The sequence below is a fragment of the Phalacrocorax carbo genome, chromosome 1, assembly GCF_963921805.1.
Source record: "Phalacrocorax carbo chromosome 1, bPhaCar2.1, whole genome shotgun sequence".
Taxonomy (NCBI): Eukaryota; Metazoa; Chordata; class Aves; order Suliformes; family Phalacrocoracidae; genus Phalacrocorax; species Phalacrocorax carbo.
In genome coordinates, this window is record NC_087513.1 from 88,349,846 (window position 1) to 88,377,031 (window position 27,186).

The 27,186-nt window shown below is 48.0% G+C and overlaps 1 protein-coding gene across 1 annotated transcript; it reads left to right on the forward strand.

Annotated features, from left to right (window-relative positions):
• Nucleotides 1-309: 309 nt before the first annotated feature.
• On the forward strand, nucleotides 310-26,014 carry HGD (homogentisate 1,2-dioxygenase). Its single transcript, XM_009506399.2, has 14 exons — nucleotides 310-465; nucleotides 5,856-5,927; nucleotides 8,442-8,530; nucleotides 10,284-10,389; nucleotides 14,308-14,367; nucleotides 14,820-14,911; nucleotides 15,563-15,597; nucleotides 16,766-16,845; nucleotides 16,964-17,063; nucleotides 19,402-19,526; nucleotides 20,130-20,234; nucleotides 21,426-21,552; nucleotides 24,854-25,035; nucleotides 25,652-26,014. The coding sequence occupies exons 1-14, from the start codon at nucleotides 451-453 to the stop codon at nucleotides 25,781-25,783; spliced, it is 1,320 nt and encodes a 439-aa protein (XP_009504694.1). The 5' UTR covers nucleotides 310-450; the 3' UTR covers nucleotides 25,784-26,014.
• The last annotated feature ends 1,172 nt before the right edge of the window (nucleotides 26,015-27,186 follow it).

A 27,186-nucleotide genomic window follows, 5' to 3' on the forward strand; every position in this document is an offset into this window, starting at 1 on the left:
ATCTGTTACACATTTAGAGGGTTGTATATGAAAATTGCTAGAAGTATAATTCATGAAAGAAGCTTATAAAATAGTTGCAAAAATAGCTTTTCTTTGGTTTTAAACACCTTGTTCTTTTTTCCCCCCGTATGTGGGAACTACGACCCCTTTTCTGACATCTGAGGAGGAAAAGGAGCCATGAGGAAACTCAGTCCCCATCACCCCGCATTTATTATCTTCAAATCGATCCTGGGGTTGGTACTGCAGAGAAGGGCTGGTGTTTGGTTAAACACAGACTGGGCTGAGCAAACAGGTTGAAAATTCCCTTGGACTTTCTCACTTCCAGCACTGTCAGCCTGCCACCAGCCCGGCTCGGTCAACCAGCTAGCAGGCTCTGCTTGGCAGGCCTCTTCAGCCAGATACTTGCTTGGGGTTTGAGTCTGCTCCAAGAGCAGGAGGACCAGGAGGAGTATGATGAGCTTGCAGGTAAGGGGTTGGGTGCTACAACCCACCAGTACTGGCTGTGGGCACCCTGTTTCTGCTGACACCATTTTTTGGGTGTCTGTTTCATTTTAGAGTGACCCTCTTTTGTATTTCAAGGTGTGTTTTTAAAGGTCTATTGGGTTAAAGGTTTTTGCTGCATTTCATCTATAAATAGGCTTTTCTCTCCCTCTTCTCCTCCTTTGGAAATCATTCTTGGTCAGGCTGTCCCAGCACAGGACCTCTTCATCGCAGGATTTGTCCTTCCCCTGCCCTCTGCATGCACCCCTCCTCCTGCCCTGGCTGCCAGAGGGGTGTTTCCTCCTCAGCCTATGAAATCTGGCTGGTAACATCTGCCCAGATGTTGCAAGCCTGGCTGCCATCTTCCCTGGCAGCCCAGGGGAGCAGTGGCTCCAGCCTGGGGCAGTTTCTCAGTCCCCCACACAAGGCACGCTGACACACAGGGACTCTGGCCAGGCTCTCCTCTCTGAACCCCAGCAGTGCAGCCAGCGGGAGCTTTCCCCACCACCATTTGTCAGAGCATGGGGAGTTTGGGGAGAAGGGTGGGATGTGGTGGGTTTATGGCTCATGAGTAGGAATGTGAGGGTCACAACCCTGAGCCTCATTGGCACCTCGCCGCGGCAGCGAGGGGCCAGCCACCCTGGGGCCATCGGGGCACGTGAGTAATGCTGCAGCAGGCAGGAGCAGCAAGGGCTCACCCCAGGACCACTGTGGGTGTCAAGGGCTTGTGCAGGACCATCGTGTTTCTCCCCAGACTTTGGGGCTGTCATTGTTACTAAGCTTTTTCCTAGCTCTGGGTATGCCTGAGATACATGTGTACGTTCTTTCACCACCTTCTGCGATGTTCATTATTTTACCTAGTGGTTTTACATGTCTTCTTATTCATCTCTGAAGAGTCCTGTCTCCTCTTAGAGTAAAATTCCACCATACTTCTTCCCAGCTTGTCCCTGACCTCCCTCACCTTTCACTATCCTCTTTCAGCAGCGTGGCAGTCTAGCCCCAATACAACTGCAGATGAGTGGCCTGACAGTATCTTCTGTCTCCGACTCATTCCAGGCAGACCCTAACACCTTGTTGGCCTGTGGCTGCAGGCTGAGCACAGGTCTGCCCAGAGCTGGCCACGGGAGCGGGCTGCTCTGCCAGTGCCTCCTCTCCAAGAGGTTATATACATCCATACCCTGTCATCACCTCTCCCCAGCCCAACTTCTCTTTGCATCTTTCCTCCAAAAGTGTTGCTTTACCCTTCCTCTCTGCTCCTCCCAGCATCCGTCCTTCTCCTCCCTCCTCCACCAAATGCCCTGACCCACCTTGGAGCTGGGCAGGTCCTTTTAAGAAGGATCTGGTCCTGGACCATCCACAGGACTTTTGGAGGAGAGGGCTATGGAGACATCAGGAAGATGGCAGCTCCTGCCAGGAATGTTGGCCTTGGGGTAGAGCTCCGGTTTGGGCGCTCTGGTTTTACCCCGCAAGGAGGCTGTGGAGCCCTGTGCAGAGGGTGAAAGGCCTGCCCTACTCGTTGCCCCGAATGCTCACGTCCCTGTTTCTGCAGGTTTGTGTTAGACACTCCCGTGTGGATTGGTCTGAGCTGATGCAAAAAGTGCCATGGCTTTTGTCTAGAGATGAATGTTATTTTCCTGTGTCCTGCAGCAGGAGCTGATAGAGATATGTATTATGCAGCATTTGAAGAAGGACCTTAATTATTTTGCAGTCTATGTGTTCAGACTTCAAATGCGTTTTTCCCATGCCTGCTGTCTAATCCAGTGAACAAAAGGTTATGGTTTATAGGTCAGAGCACGACACCCATTGCGAGCACTCTGCTTTGCATCCCAGTTATTCCAATCAATGAGCTTTGCTGAATTTTTTATGCTCTGCTGGGCTTTTATCTCACTCATTTTATTGAAAAACAACAAAACAAAAAACAAAGTGGAGTCAGATGAATTCCTAAGATTCCATTTGCATGAAAAGCTACAGGATCTCGGGCAAAATAACAACAGGAATTAAAGTAGAAGTGAAAACAAAGGACCTCAGAGAACTTTCTGTTTTACAGAGAAACCACCTGCCCAATTACCAGAATAGTGCCCTTCAACCTACCCAACCTGGCTAGGAACTATGGAGGCCAGGCAGAGACCTAGACGGAGGTCACTTTGGACTAAAAACACGGTGCCGTTTCATGGAGAAGGGTTGGTTTCCATCTTTCCAGGTTTTTTTTTTTGCCTAGAAAAGATGCTCTGGTGCAGGTGCTGGGCAGGCAGAAAGGGGTTATTTCCCCTGGCTTGGGCCACCCTGTGCAACACAAACCGAGAGGTGGGAGGTGGGCTCAGAGGGTCGGTAGGGAGAAGGGCCATGGTGTGCCTGGCCCTTGCACTGCTGCTCCCCACCGACCTGCATCGGCAGGGTCCCCACGTCGTGCTCCAGAGCCCTGGAGCATGACACCTCTGACGCATGTGGGGAGCTGGTGTGGTACGGCTTTTTTTGGCAGCCCAAGTAGTGTTGGACACTGACCCTTAAGGGTGTGGAGAGGAGAGAAGCGTCTCTGAGGTCTGCCACAGGGGAAGACAAAACAAGATGAGCAAATGAGAAAAGCCATACTGAACACTCAGGCAGTCTTGGAGCTACACTCAGGGTGATAAATCACCGGTAGCACAATCTCCCCTCCTGCAGCTGCAGTCCCGCCAATGTCTTTTTTTCAGCCCTCGATGCAGTTACCTGAGGATTAATTTTATTTTTTTTTTTTTGCAAGGAATAATTGATTTGACCAAACAATGATGCAGCATCTTCTGCTCCCACTCTCAGGGCAGTGGGGCGATGTCACCCTTTTCCAAACACCGCCTCTTCCCTGACTCAGCTCCCCTGTCCCAGACCCCCCAGCCTCCTACATCTCTGGGTGATGACCAGCCACTCTGCAGCCCCCAGTCAAGGAACCGGCTCTCAGTCCATCCCAGTGGGAAGCTGCCCACATTGCTGCATTCCAGAGCGAGCTGCCCGCACGGGGCCGGGCGAGGTGCAGTACAGCACCAACATGGACATGGAGCAGCTGCTGGCATGAGATGCTTGCTGCTGAGTTGGTCTTCTTTCTTTCCCCTGGCCCAGCAAGCAGAAGCAAAGGGGCTTTTGGCAATGTGGATGGGCAGGCCAGCTGTGCAGGTCACCAGCTTTTTAGCCTGAAGGTCAGGGGATGGATTTCTCACAGCAAAATCTCTGTGCCTTTTTCCCTCCTTGCCCCAGCAGTGCGACAGGGGGCTGCTGGGGAGCACATACTGGTTATCAGATATGCAAACCCACCAAAGAACCACAGAATGTCCCCTCCCAGCTGTCCACTGAGCATTTTGCAGGTGGTGCTCAGCAAAGCAGCCTGTATATTGCATTAACCTGCTGGGCTTTGCTGGCTATGCCTCCAGAAAATCAACATGTCCCCCCCATCCTCCTCCTCTTCCCCCTTTCCTTCCCATTTCATCAAGGCTGCCCGGCAGGAAAAATGCTCCCACCACCTTTACAGTTGCTGGTAGAGGAGGATGCAGTGCGGAGGTCTCAGTTAATTCTGGAACTGCTGCAGTCCCTTCAGATATTGCTGCATTTCCGTTTAAAAGAGGGGAGGGGAGAAAAAAAAAAAGAAAATTAAAAAAAAAAGAAAAAAAAAGAAAAAAAAAGAAAGAAATGCTCTAGTACAATACATTTGCCAAGGCTGCTTAGGTGACCTGCTGCTTTGCATATCAATATGCTTCTTGCAGAACCCAGTGGAGAGCAGAGTCCTAGCAATGTATGTTTGTTTGTAAGAAGGAGAGAAATATCCTCCCTGAACTGATGCAAACCGAGATGTTTTCAGGTTCAGATTAAGCAGGGCTTCCAGCCAGCCTGGCTCCCCCTGGGAATGGACTTTTCTTTCAGGTCGCTGAAAGGTGCCTGAGGAAAGCAGACAGTTTTTCAGAAGATTTCAGGTTTGCTCTCTGAGTGTGTGCTACACTGGGAGGTTTTGGGGTGGGGGACAACTGCAAATTGTACAAGGCTGAGAACCGCTGGGGAAATAATCCAGGCACTATAATAATAAAATAAACCAGGTGTAGGGGCTTTGCCGCTCACCTTCCTGTCAGACCTCTGCCTCCCGGGGTGTCACCCTGTACCGAGGGAGGCTGCCTGCCGCTTTCTGGGGTTCCCCAGCACTGGGGCCCCCAGGCAGCTGCTGAGGCACAGCAGCATTGCAGTGCTGCAGCCACCCCATCGCAGCAAGCATGCATGTGTCAGCCAAGTGTTGGGACTCCTGGGCTTTGCCATCCCAGCACCACTGTGTGAAGGCAGATGAGTAGCCCAGCTACTCTTGCAGTTGATAGAGGGGAGCATTAATATTTAACTCTCTCCCCAGGCCATAGAGCCGAACCATTGATCGCTGCCAAAACACCTCTGCATTCACACAGAGTTCAACAGAGTCGCTTCATGCCTTTCTATAGCATCTGAAGGGACTGTATTTACATTTCTATCAGTGGAAAGCTAAGGTCTCTGTTATACCTGCTTCCCTGTGTGTCTCAGGTTTACTGTGGGGCTTTTCTTAGTCCCACAAAGCTCTTAGCTGCACCCTCTGGGGTCCTGCAACTTTTAGCCGTGCTCTCTCTCAGACCACAGCAGCTGTAGGAAGAGCAGGCATGGAAGAAGTTCTCCTCAACCATGGGTCTCTCAGGTATACATCACCCTAGAAAACCAGATTATCACCTGGTAATAGATTAATTCTTGCTTACTACCATGGTGGACACCCAACTGGGTGATACTCATTTAGGGCAAATCAGTGACACAGTTTAAGTCCCAGCCAAGTTTCCTTTCCTCCCCCATCCTAACTACATCCTGACCTTTTTCTTGAGGGTCACAGGGATGTATCACAAGAACCTGACAACCAAATGACTCCCAGTTTCAATCCCTGAGCATCTGAGGGCCATGGCTCAGTGCTTGAATTTTCAAGGCAGTCTGCAGATTTTGGAACATCCATGATTCAAGTGAAGTCAGATTTAACTTGGATGGTGCTAGCACACTTCCATAATGTTGGTGCACAGTTCTTCTTCCTATACATCACTCTGTTGTTCTTGAGTCAGACTGTATATGTGACATTTGGCTTTTTTCTCAAGTGCCTGCACGGTGCAGAAGGTGGTCAAAATGTACATGCAAATTTAGCAGAAGAGCAAATCCTGTCTGTGCTTCCCAGTCCACTACACGGTTAGCTCATGAAGCAAAGCCAGGAGCTATGAAAATGGTCTGTGGCAATATGCTTGAGAAAGTCTTAATGCATACCAAAGAGCCTGGAAAAAAAAGCATGGGAAGAAATGTACGGGTTTTCTGGAGAGATTTTGCTCATGTTCTCAAAACACTGATGAGTTGTGTGGTTTATTTTACAGTACATGTCGGGATTTGGAAACGAACATGTTTCTGAGGACCCACGCTGTCCAGGAGCTTTACCGGAGGGACAGGTACTGAGTTTTTTAAAGTGCTTTATTAAAATTACATGAAATAGAGTGAATATCTGTTCCCTGGGCTTCTTTTCATCTTAACATGTTTCCTTTCTCTCTGCCACCACAAAAGTCTCCAGGAGCCTTCTTTATGCAGGACTGGAATAATAAGATGCTGGCAAAAATTGGAATTAAAGATTTCCATTCATATTTCTATTTTTAAGTTACTTGTGAGCTTCCAAGTTTCACCTAGGGGGTTAAGACTTGCCTAAATTAGCTCTGCTCAACATAATTTTTTCCAAAAGGAATTTGCAATAGAAGTGGCTCAGCCACACTGAGAAGGAGCACGTCGGCTCTGGAATAAACTGAAGCAGAAGTTTGAAGCTTGGCAGAGAGATATGGTCATGCAGGAGAGGTGGCTTTTGGGATTTCTGTAGGAACTGGGTTCAATGAAGCCATAAAGCGACAAAGCCTTTGGCAGGAGGGCAGCTCCTTTGTAGGGAGGGGACAAGAACACCTGTAGTAGTAAACTGACAAGATTAATTCTTAAAAGTAAGTAACTTCTGAGCATGTTAGATCAAAATAAATTACGTGGGTCTTTCTGTTTTAAAGAAAGGAATCATGACCCATGTGATGCTAGCCACTTTGTCCGCAGAGGCAAGAACAAAACCCTGAGGAATTAATGCGCTCTCATCTCCTTTACACTGGTCTCCTTCACACGAGCACACATTTTGAGGCTGACTGTGACCTCCCTTGGATGCCCTGTAATCCCTTGGACTTGGATGGCAGCATTTTATGCTCAGTGAATTACATCCCTTGGTGCAAGTCAGCTCCTCTTCATCCTGTGTGCAAAGAGGCCCGCAGAATTAAGGTCAAACAGTGAACTTCACCCTTTGTTTTTCCTGAGTTTTCTGGATCTCCCCAGTTCTGTAGTTTTACACATTGTGTGCAAGTGTGGGTAGTAACACAACACTAGGACATGTTAAATGACTATATATGTCCCCTAGGTCTGCATTGCAGCCTATGGTGTGCCCACAAGAAGGAAAAGCTGCTGTACTGGATCACACTGGTGGCTCAGCTGGTGCAGTGTCTTGTTTCTGAGACTGGCTATAGCAGATGGGAGGAGAAAAAGATGTATGAAAAAGGCACCTTAAAACTGGTCTGAACAGGCAGTGGCTGTGGTGAATGTGCTTCTCGTAATTTCCCAGAGCAGCACCACTTTCCAGGCGAGAAGACCCCTCCAGCTTCTGGTGGAGGTACCCTCATCTGGACAGAGTTTGGACTCAGTGTCAAAAGAGTTAATAGAAAAATCTGAAAACAAATTAGACAAAAAAATCTCCAGTCCCAGGGGTGGATCTTTTCTCCTCTGCAGTATTTATAAGACTGGCTTCTGCAGTTGTGCTGGCTAAGATAAAAATGACAAGGGCTATTGATCCCCCTGCTTCACTGCATACCCATACTGACAAGATGGAGTTTGAGGGCTGGAAGCTACGTGCATTATGAGAGCTTTACCTCTTCCTTCTGCCCACCTGTCAGGGCAGTGTCTGATACCGTATGGATGGCTGACACGCTCAGCCGCAGCAGGATGACAGGATACTAAACTATACCTTGCAGGAGGGAGATGGGATAGCAAATGGTGTATGACTGTCCCATCAGGGTATTTCCTGCAGTTCTTGGATGCCTTTGCTTCTTGCTGATCTCAAACAAATAGATGCTGGCCTACTTAGATCCAAATGTTTAGCTTCTGTTCTCTGAAAAGAAGGAATCTGTCCTTCAGTTATGAACTCACAAGGGCTGCTAAACCTGTGCTAGTCATTAACCATGGTTCTGCAAAGGAGAAAGTGTCCCCTTTGTACTCCAAAGGAGGACTGTCACCATGCAGAAGCCCTGCAGAAAAGCAAAGGTTCCCACACAAGTCACTCCCACCCTTGGGCAGCAAAGAGCACTGGCGGGAGGAAGCAGCACACCACCCAAATGCCTGCTCAGGGCACCCCTGCCAGAGGGCAGGAGAAGAAGGGGGCATTTAGTGCATAGAAGGGAAGAAGCAAAGGTGCAGCTGCTGTGCATCTTTATCAGCCATCTGGAAAGCCAGCCAGACACAATGGTCTGGGGCAACCCATCTGAACACTTGGTCTCAAAATTTTTGTGCATAATAATGGTCTGCTTTGCAGTCTGTAAGTGTTGCGAATAATCCTCTTTTCCCTGATGCTCCTGTTGCTGACTCTAACGAGCGCTGCCCTGTACCGCTTGCTCTAGCAGCAGGCATGTTGCCCCAATGGCTGTGCAAACTCCTTAGTGTACTTCTGTAGCCTCTTGCATGTGGGAATGGGTTTTGGGGTCTGGTTGGTACCCACAGGGGATCCAGTCTCACAGGAGCAAGAAGATACAACCACTGGGCTAATGGACAGACTCAGGAGTACAATCCAGTCTATGGCATCAGGGTGCTGGGTTCCTGCTGTGGCCCTCTGCCAGGGGCTCCAGAGCTAAATCCCGTGCTGCTGCCTCTCACTCCTTATTTTTCCTTCTCCCATTCAGAATAACCCGCAAGTCTGCCCATACGGCCTGTACGCTGAACAGCTCTCGGGCTCTGCCTTCACCTGTCCCCGGCCCACGAATAAGCGAAGGTATCATGACCCTGGCAGTGGGCGGGTGATAAGGGGCGCTGGGGGTGAGTGGCGAGCAGCAATGGAAAGGCTACCTCTGTGCCACCAGTGCTTTCTGCAAGCCAGGGTGGATGAGATGGGAAAGCATGCATCCGAAAACCTCCACCATATGCTGGCAGAGGAGCAAGGGCAGAAAACCACAGAAGAGGGAGAGGATGGTCAGGTGGGGTGAGTGGGTTGTGAAAACGCTGAGAAAGAGGGTGTCTGGATGGGGAAGAAAATGGTTTTCTGAGCAAGGAGAATAAGGAGAAGGGATGTTCACAGGTGCCAGATGGTCCCAAGAGGGCTGTGTGAAACAACCTCAGTGTCTCAGCCCTGATGCCACTGCAAAAACATCACCGCTGCAACTGGCACTGGTGAACGTCTGATGGACAATGTCAAAACCAAACCTCTGAGCAGGACTCTTCTCTCCTTGTAAGGGACACTCCTGCATGCCGGCTGGGGCTGGTGAGGCACTAGTTCAGGCTGTACCTCTTTTGGGGCTGGCCAGGGGCCCAGACCAGTGTCAGGCACCCAGCACGCTGCTTACTCCCTGCGTCCCTAGCAGTGCTGGGGACAGCTTGTTCCAGCCAGCAGCAAATGTCCCAGAGCTCTGTCCTAGTCATCATGCTCCAGCCATGACCAGTTTGCAGAAGATGGGTTTCTCATTTTGCTTCTCCCACGGTGGCTTTTCTGTCCCTTCTGTTCTTCGTTCAAATGAAAGGCAAATGTATCATCTGAGCTGCCTAGCAGAGCTCTGCTCTCCAGGCTGGTGCCAGTTTGCGGTGTGCGTGGGAAAGGGATGAATCATTGTTTGCTGCATGAAGATGTCCTTGATGGAAATTTTCCAGCTCTCAAGGGGGAGCTCCCTCCTCCCCACTCCCACCCACCCAAACTGCAACCACTGCTGTTAACACATGAAAGGCATTGGCAGCCCTGCCTAGTTCAGGCTTTCCTGATTACCTCTGCTCTCCTCCCTGATTAAAAGCCCAGCTTCGGGCTTGGCTGTGCCTGTGCACGGCGTGCGGATACTGGCAATGGCTGCCGGAGCAGTGGGGGCGGCAGGGGCTGCAGCCATGGACACAGCAGGCAGCAAGGAAGGAGAGTGAACGGTCCCAGGCAGTGATGGAGGCATGGGAGACCTCCTACAGCAGTACAAAGCATCATGCCACATAAAACTCTGGTCTTCGCTGCGTGGGCTTGCTGGTGGTCCTATGGGCATGGCCAGCCAGGCATAGCATGCTACTTTCAGTAATCCATCCAAATTCAGATAATGGCTGTGACCTTCTGTCTCCTGAAAGCTCTTCTGTACTTTCAGTCAGATAGCGTGCTTGCCCCTGTCTTGCCTGAGTTGCGTTGTAGCTGTGTTTAAATAGGCTTTTTTCCACCTCAAAGATTGCTGTATTTCAGACACATATAAAGCTGTGTCTTTATTTTTATATGAATATATATCCATGTGTGTGAATGTAAATGTATGTAATTATATGTAAAAACACATATAGACATTTACCTATATGTAACAGCATGTATTTTTATTGCATTATATGCCTATAATAAACAACTATCTCTCTGGAAGCCTCTGGCTGTGAGCTGGTGCTTGATATTTAATACACCTTTTGCCCAGTTGCCACCAATGTAAATGTTATACATGCCTTTAGAAGCTCAACCAGCCAACAGCCACCCAGAGGGTTTAACCTCTTCCCCAGGCTAATCCAGGTCCTTTCCTTCTTTGTAGCTGGCTGTATCGGATCCTACCTTCAGTCTGCCACAAACCCTTCAAGCCTCTCAAGGAAGGCCATTTGACACACAACTGGGATGAAATTGAGCCTGACCCTAACCAGGTAAACGTGCTGGAAAGAGCCCTGGTCCTGCCAGGAGGACAGTCAGACATTAAACTAACCAGGGTGCAAAGGCACTGAACTGCAAGAGGTTGGAGAAGAGTTTTTTGGGGATCTGGGGGTCTGGCCAACACAGGAGCCAGGTTCTGACTGCCACCCGTTGTTCCTCACCTATGGATCATCCAAGGAAGGACAGCTCTCAATCGGATGCTTGTTGCTTCCCACCTCAATGGATGCTTGTGCTGCTTCCCAGCACGGCTGCAGTGCCACAGGGTTTGGTCTGTGCTATCCAGCACCTCCCTTGGGGGCTCCTGTTGGCCACCTCTCGGGCTGCTCTCTCTTCCTCTTCAGTTTCCCCCATCAAAGGCTCATCACACCCCAGCCCAGCAGGCAGAGCAGCAGCATGTCTTTGCCATCCATCCCCTCCTTTCCTGTGCTTTCGGAGAGGCTGCTGGCTGCCAGCCTGTTTCTCTGCAGTCCTCATGGGAAATCAAGCTTAATTCTGGAGAGTCACACAGAGACATGGCATTTGTCTTCCACTGTTACGGCCTTGCCATCATCTTTAATCATGATTTCTTCCCTGCCAGCCCCAGAACATTTGGCTTTGCTAATCTGACTCTTTCCTCCTGCCATTCTCCTCCCAACATCATCTCACGGTCATCGGTTTTCACTCCACTCAGGTTTTGCCCTTTGATGCATCATCCTTAGCTAATTTCCAGCCTCCCAGCAGCCTTGCCATTTTTCTAAATACTTTCATAGTTCTGCTGGAATACATTTTCCAGCCACTGACCAAGGAGCAGTGAGAAGCTCGTATTTAGGTGCCTTTTGTGCCCCTTCCCAAATGAAACTCCAATGACTTCTGTTACCACCTCATCCATCCCTGGTGCCCTTTCTCAGCCTGCATCTACCATTACAGTTATTTATGATTACAGTAATTCCAAGATGCCCGGCTATCAAGCACCTCAAGCCATTTACGTGGTTGTTCCCTTTTACCTAAGGGAACAACAACAAAGATCCTGCCCACTCTCTCTGTCACAGTTTTCAACAGCAATCACCAAAACCAGAGGGGTTATTTCCTGTCAGTTAGTGGGAGCCATCTTCCTGCTTTCCTTTGCATCCTCTCTGAAGCAGAGCCAGAGACCAGGTTTAGTCTGTTGGACAAGTCTGACGCTTTCCTGCAGTGCTTTGTGTTTTGCCCAGCTCACTTAAGGAGCTTTCCCAATTGTCATCCATCTAAAAGGCTGGCCATATGGAGCTACCTTATGCAAAGATCATTGAATTCAATGGGAAAAAATATCCTTTAAGGCTGCCCAAAGGCAATGGCAGAATTATAAAAGGCACAGGGGACAATAGAGAAACAGGGACAAAGGTGATAAAAAAATATGGGGTGGCATCCATGCTGAAATAGAAGAAAGTTCTCTCCAGCCTGGAACAGAAATGACCAAGGGAAGCTATGATTGAGAGGCAGGGAGAAAATTAATACCAATAACAAATGTCATGTTAAAAAAAAAGAAATAAATGCATACACAGTGAAATTTCTTGCCAGAGGATCCAAGTGGCTTCAAAAAGTGACTCAACAAACCTTGGAGAGAGAAAACCTCTAAATTAATAGTAAACACAGAGGTGACATATCTCAGGAAGCTCATGGATCATACAGCAGGGAAGCAACACTAAAAGCTTCCCCATTTTAAACACCTGGTGCTGGCTGCCTCTGGCTGCCTTGAACTTCTCTTCTGGCTCAGGGTGGTCATTCTTCTCTTCTTGTATCGGTGAAACCCAAATGCCGCAGAGATGCACCAGACAAACAGCACGCAGAGCCAGGCCGTGGCTTTGCAGTTTGCAGGCATTTCAGAGGAGAGGGGCCAGGCACCATTTTCAGTTGCAATCAATGGGCTGGATGCCAAACTGATTTCCTGATCTCCTTGTCCCACAAGAATGACAACTCCACAAGGACCAAAGTGAAAACGAAGCTGTTATGCAGGAACTGCACTATACTTATTACTTCATCTGTAGGCTTACTGTCACCTTTCATATTCCTCAGTTAGAAAATTTGCTTCCCTTTAGACCTCTTTATACCTGATATTTATTTCTCTTCTCTGGCCTGTTCTCCCTCCCTCTCTCTCTCCCCCGCCGGCCTTCAAGGTCTTCTCCCTTTATCCCTCTGTTTGTTCTTTCTTTCTGTATTTCCCAATGGTTTCTGTCAACTGGGTTCCAATTTCCAACCCTGAAGGCTTAAAACAATAATTAGAGGAACAGTTCACATTGGATGCCTCTGCTAGCCTTCACAGCTGCCTTGAAATTAATAGGAGCCAGGGAAGGCTCCTATTGCTGGAGGTGGCAGCAGGCTCTGGAGCACCTTCTGACCACACTTTGCATTGGCTCTGGCTCATGTCTGGGAAACCAAAGGAAAACATGCTTTAAAGAAGTCCAAAAGCAAAACCTGAGGTTCAGCACTATCTTACTGGCTCATCTGTGAGGTGTCAATACCTTGCAAGGGTCACACCTGATCTGCTGGCAGGTGTGTTTGGTATCCATCCAGAATACACAGCTTCTGCAGCAGCCTCTTCCCCTTCACCTGGCACACCAGCAGTGCGACCCTGAGCAGGCACCACCAGCACGGAGCTGCCTACAACTCCTGAGGAGGAAAATGTGCCTCTGCCCAGCAGCAAATGGGATAGGGGGAGGAAGGGACAAGGGATGGATCCAAGCCAGGTGACCCAGGGCTGCTGCAAGGCTGCGGTGGTGGGATGCCTTTGGGAAGCAGATGGCTCTGGAGAGCAGAGCAGAGAGGGCCACGCTGCAGGGCCAGGCCTGGGGTGCAGCTGATTAATTAGCGATGAGCCCCTGCTTCACTCAGCTTTACTCACAGATGCACTCGCTGGGTGCAGTTGCCTGATTCCTCCTGAGGCCGGCTCTCCAGGAGAGCCTGACAAGTTACCTGGGCACCCACATTTTGATTTGGGTCATGAAAACTTCCATGAGGCTTGGGGGAATTTAGTATCTTTGCATCCCTTTCCAATTTAGCTGAAATTTCACGTAGTTCAAATTTTTGTGGGGTGGTAGGCACGGACACAGAGTCCCAGAAGCTTTGTTTTCTCAGGGCACCAGCCTAAAAACATGTCAAGAACTGCTAGGTCAGCTAGCTAAAAGCAAGAAAATGTTCTCATGCATGCCCAGAGTCACAGGCACTTTTATCTGGGGTCAAGTGTATCGATGCAGGGGATATATCTGGCAGCTGACCATGTCAACATCCTCCTAATTTTGGGTGTTTGGGTTGGTCTGCGCTGACCCCTCCCCAGTGAGGGGCTCTCAGCCACAGCACCTCATCCCCAAGAGCTGCAATACCCTTAATATGGTATTAGTGGTAATAAATACTTCGGACTCCTCTGGCATCTTCTGCCTGAGGATCTTGACAGGCTTTGCAAGAAGTAATTACTGCTGCTCACAGCTCCCACTCACGCAGGTAGAGATATTTCTGCTTCAGATGTGGGGAAAATGAGGTGATGCAAACAGGAGTGTTATGCTCAGGTCATGAAGGGAGTGAATCACCCAGTGCAGAGTGGAACACAGGACCATGAAAATTTGGCTGTGGAAAGCCAGCTGATCTGAATTTCTTTGCTCTCAGGTGTTGTTACTGATAGAGGAAAAGACAGCTTTTAAACAGGATTTTTTTTTAACCTTGGCACTACACAGGTCTGCCAATTATTTTACAAAATAATGATTTAAAGGGAAAAAAGCTCCATTACTCAAAAGAAATCTGTAAGCTAAATGAAGCAAGGCAAAGAGAAAAACGAAAGCTACCTCAGCTGGCAGAGGGCAGGCAAGCAGGGGCAGTACAGGGGTCTGCTTTCTTTTGAATTGCCACTGTTTGCATCATAACCACTGGCACTGCTTTCTTGCTTTTCATTTGCTGCAATCTAGCTGCGATGGAAGCCTTTCGAGATCCCGAAAGCCCCTCAGAATAAGCTGGACTTTGTGAGCGTAAGTTGGGGGACCAGGGCATCCAGGCATCCTTCATCTCTGCTTCCCCTCAGGGGGTAGAAGAGCACATGGGGTGCTCAGCACTGGGCTAGCCACAGTGGTTTTGACACCTCTGGGCATCTGTGGGAGGGGAGAGGATCCCAGTTTTCAACCACCTGCCAGTAGACTTGATTTTCATCATTGTCTTTCAAGGAACTCTTCAAAAAAGACCCAAGCCCCAGCTCTCCTCAGTCCCTCGGCTGGAAAACACCAGCTTACATGGATTGCGAAGCAACCCATAAGATATTAAAGTAAAGCTAACATGTTTGGCCAAAGGCCATAAGTAGACAGGCTGGTAGTGGTACAGGAAGCAGGGAGAGGGGGTGAGCCCCAGCAAGGGGTTGGAATGAGGGGAGGAAAGGGGGCTGGCCCCTGTCTGCTGCTCACTCCCAGTGCTTTGGGTTTGCCTGTAGGGACTGCACACCTTGTGTGGTGCTGGCGACCCCAGAGGACGCAATGGAATCGCCGTCCATATTTTCGTCTGCAACACCTCCATGCTCGACAGGTCAGTGACTGCTGTGCTGGAGGCTCAGGTTGCCCCGGGCTGGCTGCTTGCGTGTGCATGTCTTTTGGCTCTGTGCTCAAGTCCAGTTGCTCCCAGAGGTGCTGTCTCTATGTTCCTTTGTTCCTGTGTGCATGGGCAAAGGTGTTCATGGTGTCCATGGAGGGTGTTTGTGAAGCAGGTTGTGCTCCATGGGGGAGTAGGTGGGGAGCCACCAAGAGGAGGGAGCTGGGCATGGGAATGCAGCAAGAGAGGATGTATTGGATCCAGATGCTCTCATCCCAGGGACCAGAGCTGCTCCTCAGAGGTCATCACGCATGCAGCCTCTGATGGGCATCACTACCCTCTGCAGCAGCTCATGGGCGAAGTCAGCCCTGCCACCCAGTTTACAGTGCCTGATGCACCCATGGCCATAAAGGCAGGGACCTGGCAGAGGTTGGAGGAGATCCTGCTTCCAGGCCATGCACATTAAACCTCCCTGCCTCCTTGGCACCAGCCCGTATATCGCATTCACTGACCTGCAAATAGCATTTCTGGTGCAGAAGGGGACATCTCTGCCACGTCAACCTCCCAGCTCAAAATTCCCCAGCTGTGGTCATGGTGTGTGCCTGGGGCTGACAGCACCTTGACCTTCCTGTTGTCCTTTTTCTTTAGATGCCTTTATAATTCAGATGGCGACTTCCTAATTGGTGAGTTGATGCTTCAGCTTTTCCTTTCCCCACAAGGGTCTACCTGGGGTGCCACATGCCTGTCTCTTATTCTCCAGAGCCTGGGCCCTACAGCCAAGATTTGGAGGGGAGGGTTGGCTTCACCCTCAGGTCATCCAGATTTGGTGGGCTGTTGGGCTGGTTACACTACCCCTGTGCAGCTCAGAGAGAGCACATCTCTGCCAGACCTCAACTTTGGTTTTCAGCAGTGACCCAGCACTCCCAGCACTTTCCAGCACTCCCCAGATTGGTATTAGGCACACCACAGGTAGAGGTTTTCTGGAAAACATAAGCCTCAGGATTTCTGAACAGTTTACAGCTAGATGCCTTCATTGTTTCAGTCCAAGAGTATTTGGCATGGCAATTTAGCTCACATTCTCTGCCAGCCTCAGGCAACTAGACTGCCATGAATAGTGTTGAGGTTGGCACATAAAGTGTGCACATGCCAAAAATTATTCCGAGTGGTATAAGAAGCTTGATATTTGCTTGTGTCTTTCTTGACCAAGGGACAGAAATGCCTTGGGGTAACCAACAGAAACAATTCTCCCATAAAATAGCTAATAAATTGTTCTCACTCACTTCCCTCAGTGCTGTGAAAAGTGCTAGGATAGGTTTTGTAAGTCTGCTAGATTTTCAAGTCAAAATGTGAGCTCTCCTGTGCCAGGACACTCCAGGAAAATAAGGCAGAATCAGTATACATTACTTCTACCCTCAGGAAGCAGGGAGAATTAGCTTGTCCCAGACATCTCACACTGCTGGTGGCATGGCAAGGATGGGTATGTGCATTGTTTTACATGAAGATCATGATATGGACAGGTATGGCCCTGAATATATCAGGACCCATTTATCTAGACTTAGTGTCTGTGGCACAAACCCTGTGTCAAAGGAACACAAGCTGATGATGGATGGCTTAACCTCATGCAGGCACCTGCTATGACACAGGGGCCATGGGGCTGGTCTGGAAGCTCTCCCTCCTGTGCAGACACCTCTGCTGCAAGTCTCTGCATGGGAGAGGGAGCCCGGTCCCGCAGTGAAGCAGGGTCAGAAAGGGCCCATTCCTCTTCCTTGGAGCCCAGGTGCTCTTCGTGTACAGAGAGGAAGGCATTCACCACATTGCTTCAGCTCCTCTGCCTGTATTTTTTTTTCACAGTGCCTCAGCAAGGGAAACTGCTCATCACAACCGAGTTTGGGAAGATGCTAGTGGAGCCCAATGAAATCTGTGTCATCCAGGTAAGGGCTGCCTGTGGCTCAGAGCCTGACATTAGAGGAAGCCAGCTCCTGCATTCAGCTCTTCGTGGTTTCTCAGGGAAGTCCTGGGAGGATCCTATTATCTTCCTTTATTTTCCAGCAAGGAATGCGTTTTAGTGTGGAGGTGTTTGGAGAGACCAGAGGCTACATCCTGGAGGTGTACGGGGCACACTTTGAGCTGCCTGACCTGGGACCCATTGGTAACAATCTCCATCAGACCTACAGTGAATTTCATAGAGACAGCCAGGAATTACAAACCCCAGTCCATCCTTTTATCTCCTACATAATAAATCCTCCCGTGCACACACTCCTTCCCAAAAATGCTTTCCATCCCAGCACCGTTATTCCCCAGCAGAGCAAGCATCCTCCTTAAAAAATGTGACAGCTCAGTTGTCCCAAGATTCCCTTGGGACTGAAGGGACCATTTCTCTTCCCCTTTTCCCTTTCTCTTTACCCTTCTGATCTGGAAGTCTCCATCTGCTGGCTCTGAATCTGTTCCTACCAAAATAAACTCAACAGGCCACCACCACTGGTATCCCTTACAGATATGGCATAAATTAGAGTAATAGGAGATAATTTACCTGGTAAAAGGAAAGGCAGATTTCAGAGGCAACTGATATTCCTGAAGCCCCATTTTAGATTTAATCAAGTATTTTCCCTCCCACCTCTGTGAATAGAGGTGTTCTAGAGAGCCTAGAGTGCCTTAGTGTCAGAAGCTGTTCTCCTTGGAGAATTCAAAATCAATCAATTGAGCAGCCCAGGACTAGGATCAGCAACACATTCACATCTCCATGTTGTGCTGCCAGGGTGGATCTGCCTTCACTGAGCACAGCTCTAGCTTTCTCATAAATCACAGATCCTCTCTTCCAGCTGCCTCCTGGTCTGTGCAGTGTCACAGATCATGAAGGCACAGCCTCTTGCTGCCATGACAAAGATGTTGCAGGGGTGAACAGCATGTGAAGCCCTGCTGTCCCCACTGCGACTTCCCAGCCAGCTTCCCAGAGGTGCTCAGCTCAAGTTATTTCACCTTCCTTATCCCTGGACTACTCACCTCCAAACTTTTCTTGCTGAGAAAAACACCTCCTGGTTACTGCTACTAAGATTGTCTCAGGGAAAGGAAGTGAAATTTCCCTTGTAACAGCTAAAATAACTACAAAACCGGTACCAATAGTTCTCCACTTTCAGACTGGTGTTTTGGGCTTGGTTCATTTTCATTTTAGGTTGGGTTTGGTTTTTTCCCCCACTAGACTGGGCTTGTTTTATAGCTCTCAGTGAGATCTAAAAGACTGGCCATGTCTGAAGCAAACTGACTAGGTATTATCAATCAGTAACAAGCTTGGCATGGCCCGTCTGCATGCAGAGGGCCTTTGCAAACACCTCATGGCCATAGTGAAACTGAAGCCAGTAGCTCTTGCAGTGGGGAGCCAACCCAATTTGCAGCCATTTAATGGGACCTTGCTCGAGCATCTTTCCTGTGTGATGTGCTGGGCACATCTCTCTCCTCACTGAGCCTACAGTGATTTTTTAGCAGCTTTTCTTTCATCCAGCTGAGGTTACCTGCCTTCACCCACTTCTTACGCTTTGTGCCTGCTCCACTTGATTATTGATATTGTTGCTCCAGCCTGTTTGTAACAAGTTTTCCCATTAGCTAGCTTTTCAGACACTGCTGGACTGGGTTTGGGGGATTATTTTTTTTAATATCTCTAGAAGGTAGGAATCTATTATAAGGTTTACTTTCTGAAGAAAAGAAAATTAGTGCACTTGCCTGTAAACCTTTTCAGGAGGTGGTAATTACAAGAGCTCCTCTTCTCACCACCCACCTGCCTTCCCCTCAGAGACCAAGATCCTTTGTATTCCAGTCTTACTTTATTCTAACCTCACTTTTCACTTGAAAAATGACAGCTGGAGAAAAGCAATACTGCAGCAGGTAGTAATGTCTGCATTTTTATCTAAGAAATTCAAAACCACTTTGTAACAATAATACTAATGAGAAGAATAATAATACTGCAGCACCCGTATGGTGCTTTGCACTTTGAAAATGTACCCCTCACGCTAACCAACCCCTCAGCATGACCCAACTCTGTAGGTATCACTAGCCCTTATTTTATTACTCTTTTTGCAAGCATTCAGAAATGTATTTGCCCCCCTCATGACATGCCTCATAACTTCTGCATGGCTAAGTGTCCAACCAGCAGGACATCCAGGAACACAAAGCAATTCACCCTCTGTTTTTTGCTTAATTCCTAATTTTTACATGCCCTTAATTGGGGATAGAATATTAATCTTGTTCAGAAGGGAACCAGGGGAGACCTGTCTTAGTCACATAAGGGGAGCATGGACTTAAATGCTACGAGGTACTACAATTGCCCGCTCATAGGAGCACAAGAAGTACATGACTATTTCAGGCTTCGCGGTGGGCCAAGAAGCAGTAAGGCCATTCAAAATGCAGAAAGGCACTCATAAAGCCAGGAAATTGCACCAGCCTCCTGCTTTGCTTGCAGGTTGCCCAAAGGGCTCTGGCATCTCTTTCTTTCGCAGGAGCCAATGGCCTGGCCAACCCACGTGACTTCTTGGTACCCACCGCGTGGTATGAGGACCGCCAAGTGCCAGGAGGCTACACGGTGATCAGCAAGTACCAGGGCAAGCTGTTTGCAGCCCAGCAGGTGAGGATACTCCTGGAGAACAGGTAACACTGAAGCACAGTGATTGCCAGTGCATGGCCTGGGATATGCAACTCAGTAGCATGCATGTAGTCTTAGGAGATCCTACTGGGTTAAGTGGAGCAGGACTGAGCCCTTGCCTTATTGGGTCATTCATCTTCCCAGGTAAGGCTCCTCAGTCTAGAAAGAAGTGTTTGTGAAGACTTGGTTGCCCAAAGACTCAATGATGGTCTTTGCCTCACTGTTTCCAGAGGTTTATAATAACAGAGTAGAAAAGAGGAGCTGGGGCTGCTGAGAAAAGCCAGGGTTTCCCTACCAGAGAGCCAGTGGTGCAGCTGGCCTTGTTCAAACACTGCCTGGGCACTGCCTGGGCAGTTCAAGCCACTGAGAGAGGGCTGAGGTTCACTAAGTGGAAATGCTGAGGAAACTCATGTCCTCGCAATGCCAGGCTGTGCCTAAAGGGCTTTTGTGCTCTAGGCTGCTGGTGTACCTCTCACCAGCATTAAACCCATTCCTAATTTGGCAAAAAGCCAAATTAGAAATTTGCATATGTGCCGCAAGCTGGAAGGCTGTGTATGGTAATGCTCTGTCTCTTTGCTTTGGTAGGATTTCTCCCCTTTCAATGTTGTAGCCTGGCATGGGAACTACACGCCATATAAATACCATCTGGAAAAATTCATGGTCATTAATGCTGTTGCTTTTGACCATGCGGTAAGTTCTGGAGCTGGGCAAGGCAGAGCAATGCTGTATGGATACCGTACCATCCAAACTCACCCTGAGCTCCAGGGGCTCAGTACCTGTTAAAAAATATGTTGTGCTGTAAGAAACAGTACGGAATCTCTTGTGCTTCTTTCCCTGGGCCCAAACCAAGCTCTTGTAGAGAAAGATAACCTCCTTTGTGGTACAAAGACATAACTGGAAGTGGACCAGCTTCTTAAACAGCTTTATGCAGCTTAGCGTAGAATTTCTGCACCCTGGAGGTGAGCTGAATACTGAAGCCAACACACACCATACAACTCAGCAAAAAGACTTTTGCTACAGATTGTTGCCTTGATTTATTTCTTGCAATTGCGCAGACTCCTTCGGCTGGTTCCTCTGAGCCCAGCGCTGAAACTCATTCAAAGAGCTGGCAGTTTTCATTGCAATAATTTATAGATGTTATGGAAAATATCTAAAGCTGAAACTAATGTGAGCAGCTCTTCTAAAAAGGAAGCCAGCCCAGTGGGAGAGGTGCCCGCAGCCATCTCTTGGCACTGCTTCTGCAAGTGGGTGTGCAAGGAGACTGGAGCGTTTCTAGTGAGACAACCAACAGAAAGAATTTTTTAAACTCCAGAACAACCTGCCAGAAGAAGGCTGGTTTGGGGATCAAAGCCCAGAAAATCACTTTACTGAACTAGAGATTTCAAAAATCCTTGAAACAAGACACAATTTCTCTGCACTTTGTTCTCCCTGTTTGTAAACTAACAGTGCTGTGAGGCTAGATGTCTCCAGCAGGATGTTCCTGTCCTCTGTAACCAGCTAAGGAAGAGGTATGGTTTCATGTTAGGAGGAGTGCTGGAGACTGCTCCTGGAATGACAGTACCCCATCTTGCAGGGCTGTCCCTCCCCTGCGACTGTGCCACTGGCTCCAAGGGCATCATTGCTGGGGCAGGGAAGGCTCTCCAAGGCTGCCTAATGGAAGAACAATCCAGTCCCCATCACTTGTCTCCCATGTTCAGCATGGGATCAAGATGCTGGGTGCTGTCACACAGGCTTACAACTCTCACCCACACCACCAGGCACAGGTGGTAAAGGTATTTTGGCAAGGGAGAGGCTGTATCAATCAGGTTTACTGGGTGGATGACCTGAGCAGATAGTTCTGAGCCCTGCTCTGTTTCATGCTTTTTGCTTTGCTTTTTTCAGGATCCTTCTATCTTCACTGTCCTGACAGCCAAGTCGACCCGTCCTGGAGTGGCACTTGCTGACTTTGTCATATTCCCCCCACGATGGGGTGTAGCTAACAACACCTTCCGTCCACCATACTACCACCGTACGTCTGCCCTTTGTTAGTTGTGCTTGAGCACAGCACTGCAGGAAAAAAACCAAACTTCCATTTATTTGAGCGCACATGCAAGGAAGAAGCAGTATGGTTTGTTGCCCTTGGCACAGTTAGAGTTAGCTTCTTGGAGTCAGTTGGTCTTCCCTGGAAAACCAACAAACCCAAAGACGTTCTTATTTAGAGCATCTCAGGAAAACTCAGAGGTGATAGGGCTGGTAGTGTCTGCATAGATGGATGCATCTGTACTCAAGGGGCTTCCACTGAGACCGGACGCATATTGGACTTGGCATTGCACAAATGCATCAGAAATTGTCCTGTCATCCAGCCATGAATTGCTTAATATATCATTAGACTACCTAGATAAAGAACAGGAGAAAGGAAAATACGACATCAGATGGTGAGAAGCAGAGAGATGTAGAGCTGCCCAAGGTTACTCACAGGGTGAGATCAAAGTTACAGCAAAGGATTGAATTGGCTTTCCTCAGCCCTTCTTCACCACCTGCACAGTGATGGAGGTACCTCTGGTGTTTAAGAAGCCAGAGATCAGGAACTGGGCTCCTTCTCAGGCTGTTGGTTGATTTTGGAGGGATTTGGTTGCCATCACCAGACCCGGTTTCTGTTTGGCAGTTTTTTGGTTTTATCTTGGCAAACCATGGCCACATGTTGCATTGAATGGATGCTAGAAATCCAGTTACACACATAGGATTGCTCTTCCAGGGTAGGGGTGAGGCAACCTGCTCTATGAGACTAAGGGAAAAAGCTTGCCCGTGCTGCACTCCTTTCTGTTAACAGCTAAAAGAACCCATCTCAGAAGCTATCAAGGTCACACTATGGTCACTCTGAAGCGCTGAGAGGCTTTCTGCACACTTACTAACCACTGTTTAATAGCCAGCTCCTCCTGCTACTCAGACATATTTCCAAGCATCTTGGGGGCTAGCAGAATTAGTGGCGCTTGCAAGCACAATAGGCAGCTGTGCCACCATCTGAGTAAGTCCCACAGGCAAAGTCCTTCCTTTTCATTCTGCTTTCATTCCCAATAATGAGTGTGACATGGAAACATGTCTCCTGACCAGTTGGGATCATGCCAGATCACAATTACTTCTTTTATTAGGCCCAAAAATTTGAGACACATGGCAGGTTTACCACGATTCAGTTGCTGCGCATCAGCAGAGCTGTGCTAACTTTCCAAAGACACATTGTGTTGAACAACATGAAGTTGTTCAGCCTTGCTTAGTCTGTTCTAAAAGGTGGCTGAAATAACTCTCATGCTCTTGTCCGTGTTGTGAGCTAAGAGTACCCATGCAGACAGCTACCACAGCTACTCAGTTGACCACAGTACCTTGGCCATAGGCTTGAGCTCTAAACTCATGATGAGGAGTTTGGTTGTCTACTCTCATCCAGCCACAGAGGGGCAGAGCTTGAGTAGGTAAGGCAGACATTGCAACAGCCAATAATCAAGACACTACACATTAATTCCTTCTGAAATTAGTGTGGTGATGAGAATCTTGTACCGTTAGAGAGGCATAACAGGATGGAGCAACTCTCTGGTTTCATAAGTTCAGTGCTGCTGGACTTTCCTTCTCCAAATATTTTACAAGAGGCCTATTTCATTTGCCAGAAATCCCGTTGCCTCCTCTCCTCAAGTGGAAAGCCTCTGTTCACAGAACTTTGGTACATGCAGAGTCATGGTTTTCATCTTGCCTTAACTTTAACCCAGTATAAATATAGCAATGGTGGTCCAAAAATTTCCCCCTAGACACTGTAAGAATTTCACATTCAAAGGTGGTTGTGCAGCTCATAAATACTGTCTTCCCTTGGCTATCTTTCTACATAGCTGGGGGCTGTGAATTATGCCTAGGGTCTTTGGACCATGGGTTGAAAAATGTGTCTGACACAGCTTTTATACCATATATTGCATCTGTGTCTGAGAGAGTACTTGTGTGATTCTCATTACAGTGGGACCTAATATCTAATAGCTACTAATGGATTTTAGCTTCACAGCATCCTTCTTGTAGAGGACAATGCTATTTTACCAATAGAGAATGGAGGCGCACCTGAGTTCTTGGGGTGACATAGGAAATCTGTGAATGAATAAGAAACTGGACTCAGCTCATCTCTTAAGTCCTAGCCTGGTTTCCTACTCACCAGCCCATTCTTCGTAAGCAATAGTATAAGTCCGGTTGCAGACACATTGGCAATCCAGCTCTTAGGGTCTGTACAGAAGTCTGAGTGCCCCAGGCACAGTACATGAATGAGTTCAATGAAAAGCCTATAACAATCCAGTCTTACAGGAGATACTGACAACTTGGGATGAAAATTAATAAATGTTTTCATACATATATAGGCCAACTCTGCTTTGAGCTAAATTAGTTTTGCTGTTAAACATTTCAGACCCTTAACAAAGGCCGAACTAGTGGTTAAAAGGGTTATATATAACATAGCTACAGAAGCGTGTCCTGGTTTTGCAAAAACTGACTGCTAAGCAGAAAGTTGCCATATTGTTTCATCACACGAGGTCTAGTAAAGCTGAAAGTTTGGGATGGCAGTTGTTAAACTATTTCCCTTACAGAGAGCATATCTCAGTAAGTACTGGATGATTAGATATTGCCATCTTTACCTTAGTTAGTGGTATATTCCTCCATGAGATTCAGAAGATTGAAAGTATACTTCCTTGGGGAATGAGGAATTTGGCTGCTTGTCCTTGGGCATGTGGTGGCTCTTGAGAAATAAGTAAATAATGCACGAATCAAAAGCATAAGGTACTGAAGCACCTGGCTGGACTAGAGGTGATAGAAGTATATCAAACAAAATTATTTCAAGCTTATAACCTGGGACAGCATACTAGGCTTTCTCACCAGATTGACAGCCAGCCATTTTGTGCCTCAGTGCCCATAAGACAGGGATGATTATACTGAATTTTCTTTCCAGTGCTTTAAGATCTCTAATCCAGTCCTGTAATTATCTGGTTACACCATGCAGTCCATATGCAGATGTAGTACTTATACAGCTTGAGGTGATAGGAAAAGCACAGGTCTACCAACATCAATGTACCTTCATTAGGGAGCTCTCAATTTCTGAATCCAGATAATTAAGAGTGGAATAAAACCTCTACAGCTTTATAAGCATCACCCATAGGATCCCTGATGTCCTCTCTTGTGATGCCCTGCTTAGGAACCTCCACACCACCTACTGCCTGGTGCAGCTTAGCTCGTGGATTTCAAGAAGCTCACAGCACAGGTGGGATGCTGCCTAATCACACTGTGTTGCAACCTCTTCTCTATGCCTCCTGCAGGGAACTGCATGAGTGAGTTCATGGGACTCATCAAAGGCCACTACGAAGCAAAGGAGGAAGGCTTCCAGCCTGGAGGCGCCAGCTTGCACAGCATGATGACTCCTCATGGGCCGGATGCCGACTGTTTTGAGAAGGCGAGCAAAGCCAAGCTGGAGCCTGAGAGGGTGGCAGAAGGGACCATGGTAAGGAGCCAAGGGACCCAGTAAGATTTCGAATACAGTATGGCATGCTGCGGCTGTGCCACTGTCAAAGTACAGCCTAGCTTCTTGCTGATAAGTTGGAAAAGTACTTGGACAAAAATGGCTGTAGCATTCACCTCCTTTACCTGATCAGCACCATTCAACTCCCAAAAGCTCCCCTGGAGGCATGTGATGCCAGGCAGCTTCGATCATCTGCTCACATAAAGTGTTGCCTGAGCAGGAAGCTGGGAATTTTCATCCTGATTAATTTATTTTTTGTCTTAGCCTATGGACAAAGAAATGAAACCACTGATTGTCCTCCTTTCTCCACCCCCTAAATTCTAATGGTGATGATCAACAGACCTTGAACTAGAGCTTTTGGAAAAACCTGGCCTTCCTGGGTATGCAGGGAATCCAAAGTAACTCCTGAGACCTGGTTAATACCAACATTGCAATGCCATCTCTGAAGGGCTTTCTCCCCCTGGGTTGATCAGGCTGGAGGTAGAATTTGTCAGGGTTGAACCATGTGTGCAACTCCTCTTTGTGGTAGAGTAGAGCTACCTTGCTGGATGCATACTCTCACTCTCTTGCCCTAACCTACCTTCCCTCTTGCCAACAGGCCTTCATGTTTGAATCGTCCCTCAGTCTGGCTGTCACCAAATGGGGCCTCCAGACCTCCAACCGCCTAGATAAAAACTACCACAAGTGCTGGGAACCTCTGAAAAGCCATTTCAACCCTAAATGCAAGTAAAATATTTCTTGCTTGTAATACATGAATGAAGACATGGAAATCCAGCATACCTACCCGTGGTGGCACAGTCGATCCAGGCAATGCAGAGTGCTCCAGCAGAGAATGGTATTTCCAGCAGCCACCAAGATGCAAAAATGATCGTCCCTATGTAACTTGGGAATGCAGTAAAAAACCCACCATTATTGTTAACTTTCAAGTATCCAATTAAAGCTTTCCTGGTGACACACTGAAGCTGAAGTACTTGAGTTGCTCTCACTATGTGTCGTTGGAGTGAACGCTGTACCTGGTGCAGATACGAGGCAACAGCCAGCCCTGTTCACAGGGCCTCCTGCAAACACAACCCAGTGCATTTTTCACAGAGAGAAACTAGGGATCAACAAAGCATTTTATACTCTCTGTTTTCCAAACAGAGCTGAAGACTCTAGCAGACCTAAGCCTCCTGTTAGACCAGGCCATTTCAACCTGCTGCTTTGTGGAGGGTTGCCAAGGAGAGACTTGATTGTCAGAAAAGCAGACTTCAAATTAGAAAAGGTTGGAGAATCCAAAACACTTCACTGCTAAGTGAGGGAAAGTTTCCTTTCCAACCCCATGCTCTGGCCATCCTTCAACATTGACTTGTCAGCATTTGACAAATTCTGTCCCTAGTTAAGTGCTAATTTGCAGCACAGCAAATGTGAAAGGGCTTGTCTGGCCAGTCCAGGCATTTGCTCCTGGGAAGGTACCTGGAAGTAAGCTCAAGTGCAGACAACATCGTGAAAGACCTCAAAATTCATTGGAGTATGCAAGCCTTATCCCCAGGTGGTGAGTTCCACAGGGTGGGGCAGAAAGCAAAACCCCAAGTAGGCTGGAAACCAGGAGCATGGTCCAGGCACCCCAAACCTCAGGACTGTGCTTTAGCATGTACTGCTGTGAAACAGTTACTAAGCTTGCTGCCACGAGGATCTAAGTTTCTTCCTTCTCAAGAGAAGCAATCCTCAATTTTCCAAGAGAGAAGGAAATGTAGCACTGCAAGATGTAGCTTCACTCAGTTACATTCGTCATCAGTTTTGGATCTGCACCAGATCCTTGGGGGGAAAAAAGGCATCAGCTTTGAGCAAAGTATTACATTTTAAAACCTACAGGGAGATGTTTACTCTAAAATAGCCAGCTCAGAAAAGGACATTCAGGAGAATCAATTTGCCAGAGAAGCTGATTTAATCACACTGATCCAGGGATAAATGAGGTCTAAATGTTTCATAGGCTGAGAGGAAAAGCTTGTTTTCTGTTTGGGACTTAAATTAGCATCCAGTGACCTGCAGGCTTGAGTTTCTTTTGCTATAGACTCATCACTGAAGCAGACATGGGTGGCAACACATCAGTCACGGGTAAAGTTCCATTGACTCTCCAGTCTTCACCCTACATTT

What these genes read in the sequence shown, in the direction of transcription:
- HGD (XM_009506399.2), top strand. An exon ending in TTGAGCCTGACCCTAACCAG is followed by an intron (nt 10,390 to 14,307) that starts GTAAACGTGCTG and finishes GCTGCAATCTAG; the next exon opens with CTGCGATGGAAGCCTTTCGA. An exon ending in GGGTGGCAGAAGGGACCATG is followed by an intron (nt 25,036 to 25,651) that starts GTAAGGAGCCAA and finishes TCTTGCCAACAG; the next exon opens with GCCTTCATGTTTGAATCGTC.